Source organism: Chanos chanos, chromosome 1 (genome assembly GCF_902362185.1).
Source record: "Chanos chanos chromosome 1, fChaCha1.1, whole genome shotgun sequence".
In the NCBI taxonomy this organism is placed as follows: Eukaryota; Metazoa; Chordata; class Actinopteri; order Gonorynchiformes; family Chanidae; genus Chanos; species Chanos chanos.
Window position 1 is genome coordinate 29,392,894 of NC_044495.1, and position 19,462 is coordinate 29,412,355.

General features: G+C 42.8%; 3 protein-coding genes across 4 annotated transcripts; 2 read left to right on the forward strand and 1 right to left on the reverse strand.

Moving 5' to 3' along the window:
• Window positions 1–264: 264 nt before the first annotated feature.
• Window positions 265–5,223, reverse strand: dnai7 (dynein axonemal intermediate chain 7; the record flags this gene model as incomplete). The annotated part of the gene is made up of 14 exons (XM_030783595.1): window positions 265–540; window positions 770–883; window positions 1,004–1,162; window positions 1,334–1,548; window positions 1,657–1,837; window positions 1,921–2,087; window positions 2,899–3,019; window positions 3,436–3,733; window positions 3,829–3,932; window positions 4,069–4,203; window positions 4,297–4,434; window positions 4,613–4,717; window positions 4,795–4,886; window positions 5,130–5,223. Coding segments are annotated over 14 exons (2,199 nt in total), but the record flags the coding sequence as incomplete, so codon positions are not given.
• Window positions 5,224–7,147: 1,924 nt separating this feature from the next.
• On the forward strand, window positions 7,148–11,848 carry prdm4 (PR domain containing 4). The gene is made up of 12 exons (XM_030782552.1): window positions 7,148–7,195; window positions 7,307–7,422; window positions 7,526–7,714; window positions 7,809–8,573; window positions 8,703–8,852; window positions 9,084–9,202; window positions 9,404–9,489; window positions 9,631–9,758; window positions 10,048–10,160; window positions 10,257–10,458; window positions 10,667–10,835; window positions 11,123–11,848. Exons 2-12 carry the CDS (start codon window positions 7,308–7,310, stop codon window positions 11,481–11,483), a joined length of 2,397 nt encoding a protein of 798 aa, XP_030638412.1. The 5' UTR covers window positions 7,148–7,195; window position 7,307; the 3' UTR covers window positions 11,484–11,848.
• Window positions 11,849–12,324: 476 nt separating this feature from the next.
• On the forward strand, window positions 12,325–19,151 carry akr1b1.2 (aldo-keto reductase family 1, member B1 (aldose reductase), tandem duplicate 2). Of its 2 annotated transcripts, XM_030770291.1 has the most exons (10): window positions 12,325–12,474; window positions 12,879–13,046; window positions 13,444–13,560; window positions 13,716–13,793; window positions 13,892–14,014; window positions 16,380–16,486; window positions 17,509–17,590; window positions 17,678–17,761; window positions 18,197–18,279; window positions 18,403–19,151. In XM_030770291.1, exons 1-10 carry the CDS (start codon window positions 12,409–12,411, stop codon window positions 18,443–18,445), a joined length of 951 nt encoding a protein of 316 aa, XP_030626151.1. In that variant the 5' UTR covers window positions 12,325–12,408; the 3' UTR covers window positions 18,446–19,151. The 2 variants fall into 2 exon arrangements, with proteins under 2 accessions (XP_030626151.1, XP_030626159.1); XM_030770299.1 differs by lacking the exon at window positions 12,879–13,046.
• Window positions 19,152–19,462: the final 311 nt, after the last annotated feature.

Consider the following 19,462-nt stretch of genomic DNA (forward strand, 5'->3'; position numbering starts at 1 on the left):
TGCACAATAAAGAAAGTACTGATGCTTTAGAGTGCCTTTCTCTCAAACATTCATTGTTAAGGCTGTTTACATCATAGTACTCAGAGTAGGAGAACAAGTCCCCATATTCATCATTATACAGACTAACTGAATATGATCATCAATGATCCAGTCTTTTATCATGGGTCACAGAGCAAGGGAGACTATATATGAGGACCTGTTTCTGTGTCAGTTGTTGTTCTGGAGAACACAAGTGACAAATAGCAGATGCAACTGCACATTTGTTTAGGAGTAAATGAGAACTCGTGTAGCACAAAGCAACCGCTGCATGGTGTCAGTGTAGAGGTGGTGGGCTTGTCGAACCCTGTTCTGGGCTTCAGCGCTCATGTCGTCCTTGAGCAGGTGAAAGAAGGTGGAGTGGAACTCACTGCCAGGGGCAAGTTCAGGAGAGAAACTCTCACTCCTTTCTTTCATCCTCAGCCTCTGGTTTCTCTGAGCTCCCAGCAGGTAGACAGACCACGCCTCCTCAGCCACAGGCCCTGCCTCCATGTGCTCACAGGCCTGGGAGGGACAGTCGAAGGACAATGCTTTCAACAAACTGCATACCTACACTTTATGGTAAGATCTGAAAAACTGCTGCTGCTACTGATAGTTCAGTTCAGTTCAGATTACTTCAGTAATGACTAAGCAAATTCCACTGTGAACTTGTCTTCCTTGATCATGATTGTCATATTTTCTACCTCTTCCTCATTCTCTGTGAGCATATGAACTCTACTGTATGTCTGTGTACCTGCAGTACAAGGTGCTCCTGTGCACACTGAGCGTTCCACTGGCTCCAGGTGAAGGCGACAGCAGTGGACAGCAGGGCCATCTGCTCATACACAGCATGCTCAATCAGAGGATCCTGCAGTGTAACAGGAGAACCCCACCCAAGATGACACACACACAGCACCATGAACAAAAGTATATCAGCAAAACACATCACTTCAGTCAAATGGAACTGTTGCATATCTATGGCCCTTACTTTTGCATTGACACTGACGTACTTTTCCGAGTGCTCATTGACGAACACGTTTAATCCGGCACTGCGCATGGCTTTCTGTATAGCAGAGAGACTCATCCATTTCCCTGTTATGTGTGCCAATTCACTTCTGTGCTCTGTTTGGAGCATACACTGATTATCCTAAAAAATACGCACACAAATACTTTAAGAACATATAACAAAAGCCCTCCTGCTGTGTCACTGGTCATACACAAGTGTCTGTTGGTTTGAATTCTGATCCATGAGTGCTCTGAGTGTGTGTGTGTTATCTTAAGCTCTGATAAATGACTGTGTCTGTGTTGATACTCTTGCCTGGACAGTGATGCTAAGTTCAATTAGGGCCCCTGTAATGGTGAACAGGGCAGAGTCTTTGCCCAGCGGGCGGAGCTCCCAGCTCTGGAAGGGCATGTTAGCGTGAGCTTCCTGTAGCAAAGTGAAGGCACAGAACTCTTTCATCCCAAAGGACACACTTCTTGCTGACGCATCATACGAGATGTCACTGATATTGTCTGTCCTCCAGTGCTGACCTGCAGTCACACCACACATTCATGACATATAATCATCTGATTAACATATACATAGAAAAATATATGTGGGACTCATTGAGTGTTGATTTGAAAGCACTGAAGTATCACCATCAGAGTCCCAGTGAGCCACCAAGGGTTCTTCTAGAAACAACACACACTCAGGCAGGGTAACAGTGACCCCTGCAGGCTGGCTGGAGACAGTGTTTATCTCATCCAGCTTCGCTGATGCAGAATTCATGCCAGACGGATCCGTGGGGTAAGGAAAGATCTGGAGACCTGTTTCCAGCAGCTGTGAAGATAAGACACACATCACAACTCACATTAAATATCTCTCCATTAATTATCTATTCCTAAATGAGAACTGGCCCTTACCTCTCTAATTTCCCAACCATTGATGGTCTGAGACTGGGGTGGCAGCCAGAATACATCAAAGTAGAAGACTCCACCCAGAGGTATATACTGCTGCAGGTCCACTATGTGCAGGTCTGCGCTGCTGTCAAACTCAGGTTCCGCTGCAGAGTGGACGGACTCACCTTCACCTGGTTAAGATTTGGAAATTTCAGAACCATTATATAAACACCTGCCCATTCTATACTGAAATGTTTATCTTCACAGTGAGGAAGCAGAGTCCTCTATGTTTCTAAATCACATGTCACTTTTAAGCCACAAAATACATATTATGTGCTAAACAGGGTTAAAGTATACTGCTTGGCCAAAAAAAAAAAAAAAAAAAGTTGCCATTTGGATTTGGAGCCTCTGGAGGCAGTGTTGTGATTTGGGGTTGTTTCATTTGGTCAGGTCTAGGCTCAGCAATGTTATGTGGCAATAACATAAAGTCAGCTGAGTACCTGAATGTACTGAATGACCAGGTTATCCCATCAATGGATTTTTTCTTCCGTGGTGACACAGACATTTTCCAGAAAGACAATGCCAAGATTCATTGAGCTCAAATTGTGAAAGAGTGGTTCAGGGAGCATGTGGAATCATTTTCACACATAAACTGGCCACCACAGAGTCCTGACCTTAACCCCATTGAAAGTCTTTGGGATGTGCTGGAGAAGAGTTTACGGAGTTGTTCGACTATGTTGTCGACAAGATCTCAGCCAAGATTTAGTGCAACTCTGGACGGAAATAAATGATGCGACGTTGCATAAGGTTGTCGAAACAATGCCATGGCGAATGCACGCCATAATCAAAGCTAAAAGCGCTCCAACGAGACATCAGAGTGTGTGACTTTTTTTTTGGCCAGGTAGTGTATATGCATGGAGAATTTTAAAAGAAACTTTTTCAATGAAATGATTCGACTAAAAATAGGCTTTTGGCTCTAAGATGCCAACAGAGATTTCAGACCTGTTTCCTCCTCAGAAGCAGTTGCTGTCACCATTGTCTCTATCTGACTTTCGCCTCCTTCCTCATTCTTTCCCACAGAACTTTTCCTCTCCTCTTTCCTGGATGACACACTCACAGCACTCTGGCACACACACACACACACACACACATACACACACAAACTGCTCTTATAATACTTCTACAGCACAAACATCTAAAATATCTAACACGCATCTCTATCAGCAAAAACAAGGAGCCACTTTTAATTAAAAAGCCCTCACATCACTTCAGAACATGCTTTCTTATGCCTAGTTCAATGATAGATTTCCTTCTCATCTTATCTTATTTGTCTTTCAACAACATTAGGATGTAGCACGAGAAGTCTTTTATGTAGAATGATTTTATTTGCCTATTCTCCTATGTATTCATTTGGTCAAACCTGATAGGTGAGAGCAAGATAGGAGAGTGAGATGTCATGTAGCTTTCAACATGTCATGATTATATAGTTAAAATATCACTGCTTAAGGAGCAATGAGCAGTTATGATTTCCAGTCTCACCTTCCTGCCCTCTGAATGAGTGGACTCTTCCTCTACCTGTAGATTGCTCTCTCTCCCCTCCTTCTCTACCTCTATCTCTCCTCCCATTTCTCCACCGTCAGTTTCAGATGTTTCTGTCACAGAAGTCCTGTCCTCACAGTCTCTCATGGAACTCTTGCTTTGGGACAGCGTCTGGCGGCTGAGGTGGGAAAGGTGGTCGTAGCGGGTGTGCAAGATGCGCACGGCAATGTCACTCACAGCCAGCTGTTTTGGTAGTTTAAAACCCAAACCCACCTCCTCAAACTGATAGCCCTTAAACCTGTTAAACCAAAAATCAACTGCTAGTAGAGAAACATAAATGAAAGAATCATCTTCCTTGCTGTGTTTTGACAAGAAACAAAATGACACACATACCGCGGGTTCTTTTTGAGGTTAGCCCACAGACACAGGGTGATGTTCTCATCTTGGATCACCATTTGCATGTTGCCAGTCTCAGTGTCTGAATGAGCTTTAGCCCACTGTAAGCACAAACAACAAAAAACAAAACCAAAGTTCAGTATTAGTTCAGCACGCAATTACCATGGCTATGATAATTCATCTACTGAGACAGTTCTGTCTAAAGATGGCGAAATCAGAATGTGGAAGTGTCCTTGCCTTCAGGAGCTCCTCAGTGGCCTGGTTGTGTTTACTGTGGATGAGGTTCTGGAGGGACAGCAGGGTCTCCTGATATCTTTGAGCATCAGGTACAGAAGGCTGGTCAGTCAAAAGGTCATCCAGTTCATCTATTAACTAAGATTAGGAGATCACCTTTGACACCGCACCTCATACACACACTATTTGAGTAAACACACATCTATCATGTATGCAAAGCCCAACACTAACCTGCAATGCCAAGACACACTGCTTCAGGATGGGTTTAATCTCGACTTCTGGGTCATCCATCCACAAGCTGATGAAGGTATTGATCTCTGGCTGCACTGATGGATCTGGGCTACCATCACATCGCATGTACCGGTCCCACTGTGGAGAGAGCCCCTAAAGACAGTGATGTTCTGATTCCATATACAAACCACTTCAGCGCACACTCTGTTTTTTCATTTTTATCTTCATTCATCTTATCAATCTATTTTCAAATGGATTTATTATCTCTGAAACTGAAGATCCATTCAATGCTGGTGGGTAATTTTGCATGTGGGACCTTGGCTTTCACCCTGGTTGCTTCCTCCCATGAGTTTACTGCCGCCTGGTTCTCCTCCAGCAGACGCCGCAATTCGTTCAGCTCATCCTCTCTGCGTTCCTGGTCCTGTGGAATCAGGACTATATTTACACCATCATATTTTGTGTGTGTGAATGATAATGAGAGAGAGAGTGAGGTCAAACCTTAAGCTCAAGTCTCTGCTGCTCCTCCTGCTCCCTCTGCTCCTTCTCCATCCTCTCCTGCTCCTCACGTTCTGCCACCAGTTGGGCCTCCTCTGCCATAGATACACACATTTAAAAAAAGAGACGGGAATCCAAAGATTAGCTCCAAAATCTCCAAAGATGAAATTTCTACCCTAAACAAAATAGTTCTTCATTGTGTATGTGTACAATTACTTGGATCATCTTAAGCTTGGGCACATAACAGCGATAACAGTTACAGTTTCAGGCTTAACATGGTAACATTACATATCTCTGTGAACAGCATTAGACAGGCGGCCTGGTTATCATGATCATACCCTCCTCCTTCCGTCTTTGCTCATCTTCCTCTTTCTGCAGCCTCTCCTTCTCATTCTTATTGATCTTGCTCCCTTTCCTTTTGGCTGACTTAGTTCAAAGAGACAAGTATCATCACAAAACCAGGAGTTCCACACTTCAGTCTTAAGCACTGTTTTGGTTGAATTAACGATTTAAAAAGACTTGTTTCTAGTCCTAATTAGTTAATCAGGCCTGTCTCTTCTCCCTCACTCATTCACCTAAATTAGCAGCCCGCAGCCTCGTACATTAGAATAATTCAGAAGCTGATAGAGGAAGATGTAACATAAAGGTTTAAAGAAACATTAGAGTAAGTCACAGTATGATCAATCAAACGACACCCTAGAAGACAAAATCTGCAATTTTAGCTAAGAGCGAAACAAATTTAAGAGAGTTAACTGTAGCTTGCCATACCGTACTGTCTACCTACACGTCTTGAACAAAGATTATTTCGAACCAACGGTAGGAGATGCATAAAATAAAGCTTATGTTATGTAACTGTATAGGTGCTACGCAGGTTTATGTCGCTTACGCTAAATGAACCAAAAATGTACCTGTACAACATTTACTCACCATCCTGACACCAACAAAAACGTTCGTTTAGGGCGTCAGAAATTACCATAGTAACGACGCGTGCGCACATCTTTCTCAGAGTACAAGCCAAGTTATTGAGTCACGTTAAGGTGTCGAAGGAGGTCTTTCAGTTGAGTGTCATTCGTGAGAGTTTAAAGTATTATTATTATTTATACATTGTGCCGTAAAATTATCTGAGCAGTGTTAATAAGAAAAAAATGCTTGTCCATCTTGTCAATCTTTAGGAAAAACATAATGACAAACCCTCCTCAACAAGTGCTGAGAGTAACGGGCTCTTGTTGTATCGTGTAGGTTGAGTATTGAACATTGAGAAACTGTAAACATAACATCAATATATATGAATGTGCAACAAATGAAGGTAAAATGTACGTTTCGTTTTAACATTTTACACACGTTTAGCATTTTTAACATTGCAGGAATACAACTTAGGTTATTCATGATTACTACTATGAACATTTACATCAGAGAGAATCTGCAAAACTATAAACAAGTTGGGGTAATGGGTGATGGGTGTAACTGGGTAATGGGTGTAGACGTGTTCTCATAGGTGTGCCAATAAATATGAAATAAAGATCTCTCCTAAGTAAGTATAAGTATAGTACCTATCTTTACCCAGCTGGAAACTGTTCGGTCAGTTAATTGTTATCAGCCCCTCAGTTGAAACCTCATTCATTTAAATAACATGCTAATATTAATGAGAACTTATCAATTTATCAAACAGATTTTTCAAAATAATGAATCATTTCAAATATTATGGAAACATTTGGTTTACTGCGCGTTAACTGGAGACCGTCAACAAGGACGAGCACTGCTCAGACTATTATTTTGAAATACGTTCTCGTCGACGATTTCTGACTTCTCGCTGGCTTTGACAGATATTCTTACTGACTCCGGCTTCACGGTGCCTGCTCGCAACAATGTTATTGTTTTCTTCACATGTAGCCATCGGTAGTAAAGATTGATATCTTAACCAGCTGTCAGTAAGTAACTGTGTCGCTCTACGGAATAATATATAAGTGTGCGATATATATCTTAAACTGCAGTCGTGGGTTTTGTTGTGTTGAACAGTGTTCAACCATAAAGTACCTGACTAGCGCTAGTCAACCAGTTGGCTAAAATTGCTAGCTAGCTCGCTAGTGATATAAACGATGGGAAAGCAGCGTTCGTGAATTTGAGAATGGGAATTTCGCATAATGTACATGCGAGTGTAACTCTGATGTTCTTATGATTTCATGTACATTTCCAAAGTTAGCTGCGTTAATTTACACTTCAGTTAAACGTGCAAACTGGTCAAATGCATAGCTAGAAACAGCTTCCTGGCTTGTTTGCAGCGAAAAAAGTTCTGCCATCTGGTCTCTGTGAAGCGAGCATTTTAAAATTATAATGGGCTTTTTTTTCTTCCACGCAGTACGAAAATGTGTCGTGCGAGATGTCATAAATGACCAAAATCTGACAGGTAACTTAACCCGCCTTTTGTCCGTCTTTTATCATAATGCTCTAACAACACGTTCTTAATGATACAGTTTTGAGTCTGAAATGGTCGACATACTGTTTCTCGCCTTATCAGCATGAATGACATGAACCTCAGCCCAGTGGGCATGGACCAGCTTAGTGTGCCCTCAGTGAGTGCCAGTCATCTGGGTCTGCCTACCTCACCAACACACAACCCCATCACCACTCCAGGTCAGAGTATAAATAAAACACATAGCATGTACTTGTTTAAATGTAGTACATTCTTAGGAGCATATAAATCTTCATGTAAACTGAAAGCCTTTATTTTTTTCAGGCATGCCAGTGGCCATTCCCAGCCTTGGTCCATCCCTAGGGCCTCTCCCCTCTGCCCTCTCCCTTATGTTACCAATGGGTCATTTAGGGGACCGAGGGGTGATGTGTGGTCTTCCAGAGAGGAATTACACCCTACCCCCTCCTCCTTACCCACATCTGGAAAGCAGCTACTTCAGACACATCCTCCCAGGTAAAACTAAAATACTCAACTTGCTAACTCTCTCACCCCTGCGCATTAAAAATCCATCAGAGTCTCATGTATGTTTCTTTGCTCTTCTGTGCAGGCATTTTGTCTTACCTGGCAGACCGTCCCCCTCCTCAGTACATCCATCCCAGCAGCCTTAACATGGATGGAACTTTATCAGTATCAAACAACAACCCCTCTGGCCTAGACCCATACACGGGCCCAGGAGGCCCTCTTGAGCAGGGATTCCAGGATTCCAGGCAGGTGGGGGGTCAGGCTGATCTCCATCAGGGTGGTGCACATGAGGTGCAGTTGGATGCCACCACAGGGCTGGCCATGGAGTCCCGTGTCAGCAGCCCAATGTCCCCAAATGGGATGGGTGAGGAACTAGCCACTATGGAGGCAGTGGTGAGTGAGAGCCAGCATCAGCTTGGGGCCAGAGCACAGCAGCCACACGAGGGCCTACCTGGAGTGGACTCTTCTTCTGGGGTGATGCCCTTGCACGGGCCAGGCCTGGAGCTGCCGGTGGTGATGGAGCAAGAGCACTTGGGGGGTGGCCGAGTGGGTAACGCATCTGGAGGAGCTGGGGGAGGGAGCACGTTGGGGGAAACAATGCATTCAGGTGGGGAACTGAACTCTGGGGTGGTCAGTGTGGTGTTAACTGGTTCCATGGCCCCACAGGGCCAGCTTGAACCCGTGTCCCTTCATGGACCTTCAGGCATGGGTTTAGAGCCTGTGAACGTGTCGCCTATCACTGCAGAAGTGTCTTTAGGGCCTGACAGCAGCCTGGTGCTTGTGAACTCCACTCTCCAGCTAGAGGACTCCACGTCTAATAAGGAAAACATGGCCACTGCTTTCACTATCTGTAAGTGCACTGGTCCTACGGCAGTTTTTGCTGGCTTAGTATTACCAGTAGTAGTAGAACTAACATGTTTGGAGTGGTGAATTGTGTTGTTTGATCATGTTTAATTTGAAACTCTGTCTGTTTGAGTAGGGTGCACCCTATGTGAACGCTCATACCCTTCAGACTGCCCCGAACATGGCCCTGTCACCTTCATTCCCGACACACCCATCCAGAGCAGAGCCCGCCTTTCACTGCCCCGCCCTCTCTGCCTTCGAGTGTCTGTCACCGATGAGCCCATTGGTGGGTGAACCACAAGTCATTCTGAATTAAGAGGGATACCCTCACTGAATCAGAATGCGTTCACTGAGCAGATAAGTGAGAGACATCTGAAACCCTGTTCAAGTGAAGGCCTTCTGATCAGTCAGTCTTAAGGATACAATGAGTCTGAGAAGGGATGAGAGATGTGATATAAGTGAACTGTCTGAGGAGGATCAAATGCACTAACTGAATCATCTTCTCGGTTCTTTTCAGGTGTGTTTGCTCGAGAGACCATTCCTGCCCGTACCTGCTTTGGGCCAATGGTTGGGCAGCACTGTAGCAACGTGGACCTCACTGATTGGTCTGACAAAGACACGCCTCAGATATGGAAGGTCTGTGCCTGTAACACAACTCATTCTGTCAATTTCAAATGACACCCTCATTTACCAAAAGCATTAATGTGTCGTTAGGAAAGTCTCCACTTTGTCCTCTAGAGGGTGGTATTTTATTGTAAGTCATTGCTATTGTCCTGCCTACATTTTGGTACTAAGCCTAGCGCTAAATGGTGAGCTTTGTTTGCTGATTTGCCTTAGATGTTCCACAATAACGTGGTGGAATTCTGCATCGTCACCACAGACGAGAATGAGTGCAACTGGATGATGTTTGTTCGGAAGGCAAGGTAATTCCCGCTGTGTGTGGACCCACTAAATAAAATCCACTTCCACTGACTTCTCTTTTCCTCTGCTCTGGTGGTCCAAGTGAATGAACTGTGAATACATCAGCATGGATATCTAAAAACAAAAACAAACTCTGTTTTCAGGAGTGGAGAGGAGCAGAACTTGGTGGCGTATCCAGACAATGGGAAACTTTATTTCTGTACATCCAGAGAGATCCTCCCTGACCAGGAGCTGCTTTTCTACTACAGCAGGGACTACAGCAGGCAGTTAGGTGAGTGTTTACAGGAACATACAGGAGAACGATATTTGCGGAGAGGAGCCACTGGCATGAGAGAGCATTTTCCACTGGCAACTATCGTTCCTATTATAGAGACAGTTAATCTTGACTGGCCACAGTGAAATTGAGGGTCAGTGTGGGGCTGACAGACCGATAGTTATTAGACTCTTCTTGGACACTGTAATATACACAAATGGTCTGGTCTGCACAGATTGAGGGTTTATTGTATTGTGCGTGTCGTTTATTGTTTTTTTTTTGTTTGTTTGTTTTTTTACTTTTTCAGGTGTGCCACAGGTTCCAGAGGTTCAAGTGTGCCATTGTGGGAAAGCGTGTGCTTCTTTCTCCGAGTTTAAATCCCACCTCAGCAGCCACGCCCACTGCCACAGCCCCGCTCAGGAGCATCCCTCCCACCCTACCCACAACTCTGCCAACCAACAGGCCAAACTGAGCAGTGGGACATCCAGCTCCGCCTCCTCCCCATGGCCCTGCCCCTCCCACTCCCATAGCAACAGCCACCCTCACGGCCGGGAAAGGAAGCATAAGTGCAGCATGTGCTCGCGAGCGTTCACCACGTCCACCAAGCTCAACGTTCACTTCATGGGTCACATGGGAGTGAAGCCACATAAGTGCGGCTACTGCAGCAAAGCTTTCAGTGACCCGAGCAACCTGCGCAAACACCTGAAAATCCACACCGGTAGCCCAGCCTTAGATATACAGCACACAAATGGTTGATACAACTGTGTTAATAAGATACTCAGAACAGCTCAGTGAAAGTAAACAGATGTATTGTGATAAAGTGTGATGATGAGGAGGAGGAAGGTAGCAACATTTAAAGTACATACTGCTCTCTGCACCACCCCCATAACCTGTTCCTGTGAGTAATGCCAGTGTTCCTCTTGTAGGTCAGAAGAACTTCCGCTGCACTGTGTGTGAGAAGTCTTTCACTCAGAAAGCTCACATGGCCTCTCATATGGTCATTCACACGGGAGCCAAGAACATCAAATGTGACCACTGTGATAAGATGTTCATCAGGAAACAGGACCTAAAACAGCACATGCATTCACATAATCTGTAAGACTCAAAATATTCATTGTGCTCATTTATTCAGGAATTATTAGCAATGGCCTTTGTGTAATTATAGTTTGTACTGACTGATTTATAAAACTGCGAGATTTAAGGATGATGGCCCTCAAACCAAAACTGTACAAAGGAATGAAGCTCTGATAATTGCTTTATCGTTTTAAAGTTTCTTCTAAATCCATTCTGTACTGATGCAATTTTTCACTTTTTAACGCCTGGTTTTGTTCTATTCTTCCATCCTTTTTCATTTGACTTTGTTCCTCTTTTTTGTGTTTCAGAGAGCGACAGATCCACTGCCCGAAGTGCGATAAGCAGTTCCTCAAGACCAACCACCTGAAGAAACATTTAAACTCGCATGAGGGTAAGAGGGACTACATCTGTGAAAAGTGCCACAAGGCCTTCCTCACCAAATACCACCTCACACGTCATCTCAAGATATGTAAAGGTCCAAAGAACGAAAGGATGGGGCGTCCACGGGGGGAGGAAGAGGGCGATGAGGATGAGGAGGAGGAGGAGGATGAAGAGGAGGAGGAAGAAGAAAGAGGGGAAGAGGGACACATAGACCCAGCTGGCAGAGAGGACTGTGGCATGAGAATAACAGAGTACGCCTCAGACAAAACCCTGTCCCCTTCACTCTGACTGTGACCATGCCACGCCGAGCCTCCCGTCTCCTGATTACGAATCAATGGTTTCTGACAGAAGTTCATTTTTGGTTGTGTTTCTGTCTGCAGATTCATGTCGTCAGTATGTTGTTTTGTATCTGCCCTGCATTAATATGATCATAAGGATGCAGTTGAGGACGCTGCAGACGGATGTTGTGGCGCACCACAGAATGAACTAGTAGTGAGTCTGCAAAGAAAGAGAATCAGTGCAACTCACAAGTGATGATGGCACTTAACGTAACATTTGTCAGTGCAGCTGAGAGCATTTGAGTGAATGAGTGAGTGAGGGATGCCCTCTGTTTCTTGGCCTTTTCTGGATGGTGTGAAATGTATGAATGAGTTTGAGAGTATTACAATTCGGTGGCAGTGATGTAACAATGAAGACAGCAACCATATGTCTTTTGGTTGGCTTTTTATATTTATTTTGTAAATATATGAATATCTTTGAAATGGCTGATAAAATATATGTTGTTCCTCTTGCACTTGTTATGTCTTCTTTCCATGGCGATTCAAACTGACGTTTTCGATACAAAAAAAAAAGTCAATTATTCATTGCTTTTTATTTGTCCCGATTAAACTGAAATCAGTAAAGAGTAATTTGTTACTATTGCTGATTATATATCGGGAATTAGTTATTATTTTAAAGGGTGTGATTTGGGTTTCATCTGTGTGCATACCATGTAGTTTTATTCCAAAACGAATTTTCTATTATCGTCACGTGATGTGATAAATTCAGGCAGAAGCAATCGATATAGAATCAACACGGCGAGTAGCTTTCCATTAGTTTTGCACGCCACTCCGGGAAAACTCGAGAACACTCCACCGGCATACAGCCGAACTGCTTTAACGCTTTACACACGCACGCACACAAAAAAAGAAAGAACAAATTACTCTCGTTCATCATGGCAACTTCTGTTAAACTGAACACGGGAGCGAATATGCCAATCGTTGGACTTGGAACGTGGAAGGTAATGTGCCAATTTAGCCTGCCAGATAATGTGTCAAACCGTGTATGTGCAGAGTTCAGCAAGGACACGCAAGAGCTACGCATATAACCTATTGTAAATAAGAAGTTATTTAAAATATTGCATTTGCATAATGTATGATATTGCGGGAAAACACCGTTGATGAGCAGGGTTGCAGGACAGACCGTAACTTCGCGCTGACAGTCTGCAGCGTAGTCATAACTTGTCACAGAAGTTTAAACTATGTTTGCAACCTACGTAAATCACCACGGATTAACGTCTACATATGAACCGCTGTAGCAGTAAGACCTTTGAGGGATCCTAGCATGACTGTTCACACGAAGTGTTCTGCTCAAGTCACCTCTCTCTCAGTCTCTTTCTTTTTTGCTCTCTCGCGCATTCTCCAGTCCCCACCGGGTAAAGTGGCGGAAGCAGTGAAAGCTGCTATTGCTGCGGGCTACAGGCACATAGATGGCGCCTACGTGTATCAGAACGAGGCAGAGGTCGGGGAAGGAGTAAATGCAATGATTAAAGAGGGAGTGGTCAAAAGAGAGGAGCTCTTTGTAGTTAGCAAGGTAGGATAACCTTGAACCAAATAATCTTGAAGGCTACACTGTTCCTGCGCAAAGTCAAAAACTGACCAAAGTAACTGTGACTCAGCAGGAAAGGTTTATAATCCCAGCCTTCTGTAAGAGAACTATTTTCTATGAGGTCTTGCTGTAAGCATAAATATGCATACAGAATTATAATAATACTTTATAATAATAATACTTTATTTGTATAGCACTTTTCATACAAAGAATGTAGCTCAAAGTGCTTTTACATATCAGTAGAGAGAAAATAAAAATAATAATGATAATAATAAAAAGTAATAAAATAAATAAATAAAATGGTAGTAAATAGACCACACAATAAAAAAAGCAAGGATAAACCACATAATTCAAGGTACATAAAACTTCCTTTTCTCTTCAGCTTTGGTGCACCTTCCATGATAAGTCAGCAGTGAAGGGGGCATGTCAGAAGACCCTTAGTGACCTGAAGCTGGACTATCTAGATCTGTATCTGATCCACTGGCCAATGGGCTTCAAGGTGATCTTATGAACTTGAGAGAACCATGACATTGCAGTGTGTTATCTGTGCTCCATTTTGTTATTCCTAACTGAGTTTATTGTGCAATACAGAAAGTAATAACTACTTCTGCATCACTTTGGTCTGTAATGTGGTCTTTCACTTCTGAATGTCAGGCAGGGACAGAGTTGTTCCCTTTGGACAGTGAAGGGTTAACCATCAATGATGACACCAATTTTTTGGACACTTGGGAGGTGAGTTTATTCTTTGGCGTGATATTCATCATCTGATGTGTCCTGGTTCAAATGTTGATTGTAAAATACGTCATCTTTAATCTTGATCTGACGCTCAGGGCATGGAGCAGCTGGTGGATGAAGGACTGGTCAAAGCCATTGGTGTCTCCAACTTCAACCGCCAGCAGATTGAAGCCATTCTGAACAAGCCAGGCCTCAAATACAAACCAGCCAACAACCAGGTATCAAACTGCACTCAGTCACATCAGGAAATTACATAGAGCAGATATGACCATCTTATCAGAATCACGTTGGGTGATAGGTTATCTGGTATTATGTAACTACTAGCAACTACTATGTAACTACAAGTGCCAGAAAGATTGGCAGTCTGCCTTCGCTGTTATGACTGTTGGCAAGACACAAACACGTTTAAGGTTGGTGACGTTAGCACCCGTAGAAGGCACATGACTTATGACACTCCAGAACTTTCACTGAGCGTCCTCCACACAGATCTGCCCCAGGCTTCTCAAAAGAAAAGTGCATCTTTCTAACTAAATTAATGGGTAACCACTGGCAGTATTTCAATGTTGTTCACCTAGGAATGTTCATAAAGAATACTCCCTTAGTATTTAATAGAATATTCTCCAGTTTAATCTGGATGTTTTGTTATGTTCTTTGTAAGAATCATGGTAGCTTCAGGCCTAGGAGCGCAGAACAATGCTTGAACATCAGAGTTTGGTGTCGTTGGATTGATAAATTAATGACATGAATTGTGAAATAGGTTCTGATCTTATCCATTTCTGTTTATTTCTCATGTCTCATCACTGGACTGTACTTACCTCACTCCACAAATTCCTCCACATCTTAATTATTACCAAATTATATTTGCATTTCTGTCTAAATGGCCTGGTTCCCTGACTAAAAGTAATGATTGAATAGTGATAGTAATAATTGTTTTAGATGAGTTACTGAATTATTTATTATTAATTAACCACAGACTGCTTAACATCATGCAGAATGGAGGATGTGGATGTTCATTTTTAAGTCATGCTGGACAGTTCCACTAGATGACCTTTTCTGCAGGAATCAATTACTGCCCATAGGGCTCCTAGACACTATCTCTCTCATCAAAGGGCAACTTTCAACCATAATATAGTTATTGTGCTCTTAAAGGCTAATGCACAGTGACATATCCGCAGATAATGGCAGTTTTACCTCTATTAAGAAGCCTGTTGCTTCTGGCAGTGTGGGAAAATGGGCAGTGTGGCCCCAGTTTAGCACTGACAAGTGATTACCAGGATTACATATGGAATGAAGATTGCCTTAAGAAACAGCTTCTTCCTTTACTCAAAATACTAGTGGGGCTGGTTACACTATTTCCTCCAATCACTTCCCTATCCTATCCTCCAGTTTTGTTTTCAATATGTGTTATAATAGAGACATAGCAGAGCACTTGACTCTGGGTGTAGAGTGTCTGTCCTCTATGGGTCTTTGTGGGAGAGACGGTTTAGACACTGACAGCTGTCCAGTCAGGAAAATGCACAGCAGCATGTGCAAAACCAAGAGTAATGCAGGGAAATTATTATTATCGAAATTGCTGCAGTAACCTGTAGCTCTTTAATAAAAATATAAACAATTAAAAAGAACTGTTTTAACAAAGCCTGAATGAGGGCTAAATACGTAATGTAGGGAGAGAAAAAGGCAGTCGTTGCATGCTTGTAAAAGACTAATTTAAATACATAAAAGGATGTGTAATAAAGATTACAAACCGTGTTGTGTCTTACTATGACTTAGTTTTTATTTTGCTGCGCTCTGATAGAGCTGTAAGGGCAAAGTTCATATCATAATTAGCATGATATAGACTTTTCATTATATGATGAGGAACAAACAGTTTTGTATCTGTGAAGGAGGGTGAGCTGCCTGGGCGTGTGAGGTAACACGTTTGGATTTGTCACCTGCTCTTACAGGTGCTTATTAATGACGCTTTGAACAAATACCCTGCAGACATCTGGTCCATACAGGCTGTCCACTAAATGAGCAATAGGACTAAACAAGTTCTCAATGAAATGATCTGACGCCTGCGAGTACTTGATCCTGCTGGGAAAGGGAGAGTGGGTATTTATAGATCCCTCCACCCCCTGTCTTTATTGGATATGAATCAGTGGTGTGATAGTCATCGGTAATGGTGAAAGAAAGGGAAATGGTCAAATTTATCGGGGAATGCTGAGGATTGGTTAGATATGCAGACACCTGTCTATGCAGAGTAGGTTGGTGGCTTTTAAGGGAGACTTGAAACTTGTTTTGGCCTCATGTTGGGAGTGATACCTAACCAGACTGACTAACATTTTAATGAGCTGTAGTTCTGTGAAGTAGGTATCTGTGGCAGGGAGGCTCCACTTGGTCTTTTTAGTGTGTGTTCGGTCAGTCAGAATCTCTGTATCTGCAGTTAAATATTTAGCTCTATAATAATTTGCTATATTTTTTGTTTTTTGTTTTTGAGTCTGTAGCTTTAAATAAATGAATACATGTTCAGTGCTGTTTATGTGTTAGAGGCATGTTATTGTTTTAGATCTCACATGTGACACTGCATGATTTCTGTTTTACCAGATTGAGTGCCATCCCTACCTGACTCAGGAGAAGCTGATTAACTTCTGTCACTCTCATGACATCTCAGTGACAGCATACAGTCCTCTGGGCTCCCCAGACAGACCATGGTAGGCAAACTCATAATCCAGACAGACCATGGTACGCAAACTCATAATCCAGACAGACCATGGTAGGCAAACTCATAATCCAGCCAGACCGTGGTATGCAAACTCATAATCCAGATAGACCATGGTAGGCAAACTCATAATCCAGACAGACCATGGTACGCAAACTCATAATCCAGACAGACCATGGTAGGCAAACTCATAATCCAGACAGACCATTGTAGGCAAACTCATAATCCAGACAGACCATTGTAGGCAAACTCATAACCCAGGCAGACCGTAGTAGGCAAACTCATAATCCAGACAGACCATTGTAGGCAAACTCATAATCCAGACAGACCATAGTAGGTAAACTCATAATCCAGACAGACTGTGGTAGGCAAACTCATAATCCAGACAGACCATTGTAGGCAAACTCATAATTCAGACAGACATGGTAGGCAAACTCATAATCCAGACAGACTATGGTAGACAAATTTGAGAAGTGCCTCACTGGTTTTAGTACTTTATAAAATTGTTACCATTTTAGTGGTCTCTCTACTTTGTTCTGATGCTGCTGAGTTGAACAAAATTACTCACGTTCCTTCCATCACTACATAAAATACATATTACTGTATTTCATGGACAATTACCAACACTAATTGGATGCGCCATTCTGCACATATTTACTTGGTGAACTAGTTTTCCCACTGTGCAACAGTTTTCTTGCTTTGAGTATCTTATCAACTGTCTAAACAACTCCATTTATAAATGTATAAATTAAGTTGTGAAAGCGCTCTAAACCTACTGGTCATTCACAGACCAACATCTTGCTCTTGGATTGTTCTCAAAAGAATCAGAACTGGTTAAGTGTTAACAGAAGATGTTGATGGTAAAGACCTGCAGAGGCTTATAAGTTACAACATTCATATTATTGCCCCAGCTCTGCTAAGAGATTGTAAAGTTGTAAAACATCATAAAATATTTCTGCTTTATCATGGTGATGCATGCAGAAATAAAAACGTTTCTGCCTACCTCTGACTCAGGGCCAAACCTGAGGATCCCACACTGCTGGATGACCCAAACATCAAAGCCATTGCAGACAAGCACAACAAAACTACTGCTCAGGTAAGGAGTGAAGCAGGCTGCCCAATTTATCTGCAAGAGCTGCACAGGCATCCTTCTAATTGGTCTGTCTGCTCTGTCTGCTGCCAGGTTCTGATCCGCTTTCACATCCAGAGGAATGTGGTAGTCATCCCCAAGTCCATCACCCCGAAGCGTATACAGGAGAACTTCCAGGTTAGGTCACAGTGATGAGAAGGCTCCCAAACCCAGAACTCAGCGGCCCTGTTAGCCCCTCCCTTCTGACAAGGTCCAGCTCAACAGAATCGGCTAGTCAAGCAGCCATCGTGCTCTAGATTGGTTCACTGAGTTGTATGCTCCAGCAGAACATATGGACTGGAATGAGGGCTGTGTTGAGCATTTCCACAGGGATAGGCAGTTCTTTTGCAATTTACTCCTGTTTACTTTAATTCTACTCAAGCACAACTGATTCTCCTCACAAGGGTGCCAGTGAACATCTGAATTTTCACTTATAGATTTGGTCAAAAGTCCATACTGTTGGACAGAGGGAGAAAGATCGCCTGTCCGTCCGAGAGGAGAATAAATTAAATGAGAAAAAAGGGCTCAGTGGTTTAATCTGCCACATTCTGCGTTTATATCCCCGTCACATAGGTCTTTGACTTTGAGCTGAGTGACGAGGAAATGAAAACCATCCTTAGCTTCAACAGGAACTTCAGAGCTTGCCCAATGCACTGGTAGGTGTTGGTGTGTTTTGTTTTGTTTTATGAGTTGTTGTTCTTCCTCCTGTCAGGGAAAACTGAAACTGATGGGAACCTTTTTGTCAAAATTACATGGACTCCCTTGTTTGTGTTCTCCAGGGGTGTTAAACACAAGGATTATCCCTTCAATGCTGAGTACTGAAGAGGACGACGCCTTCCATGCGATGGCCCTGTGCTACATCAGAATCCACACTTACTCTTCTCTTGTCTGTTACATTTTCTTTCCTTCTCTTTTGCCAAATTACCATAACATAGCTTAGCTAAAAAGCTGCTCTCAGTAAACTGAAATATTGCTGTGAATGTTGGGTACCACTGATTTTTTGTGCATTTCTTTCAGTGGAGATTTGGGCTGCAGCTCTTTGATAAGTGTAAGCAGAGCAGTTAATGTTAGAGGGTGCAGTAATTTTCACTTTTACTCCAGTTGTAGACTTACTCCAGTTATCTTGACGCTTTCTCTATGCAGTAAATTAAATGAATATGTAACACTGCATCAGGTTTAACTCTGGTAGAATCAAGTGCTCAATGACACAGAGCCCAAAGCTTGTTTGGTCAAAGTCTTGATGAATTTTCTTTCAAGAATATATGTTACATGTGATGAAACTATCGTATTGGAGTTACTGAAATGAAAACAGAATCAGTTCATATTTTGGAATGTTAAGTGACTTTAATGTTGAATTTAGGCCACATAACCAGTACACTCAGTTTTTTGAGAAACAGATGAAATGGAACATATGGTTGTAACAATGCAACATTAAGCATTTCTTTTACAGGACTCAACACTCCTTACCTTTCTGACAAAAGCATTTGTTTGCTTCACTGAATCGTCATGGAATTATGCAGTGTCTAAGTCATTTTGAACTGTGCTTAAGGCTTTCATTTCCTGTACATTGTATCCTGGGATAGATAAAGCATGAGCCGGCTGCCTGTGTGCTTGTTTTTAATCTCTGCAGAAAAACACTCCTGATATCGCACGCTTACATAAGTAAAATGTATGATGGTCAGATGTTCTTGTTCAGGGGCCCAGCCAGGATTGTTAAACCCATGCTGGACAGTGAAGTTCACTGTCAGTAAATAAGGCAACTGACCTATTCATCTTTACATCTGTTGGTATTACTGGTTTCTGAGACAGGATTGACTCAGTGGAATGTGTCTCTAGTGC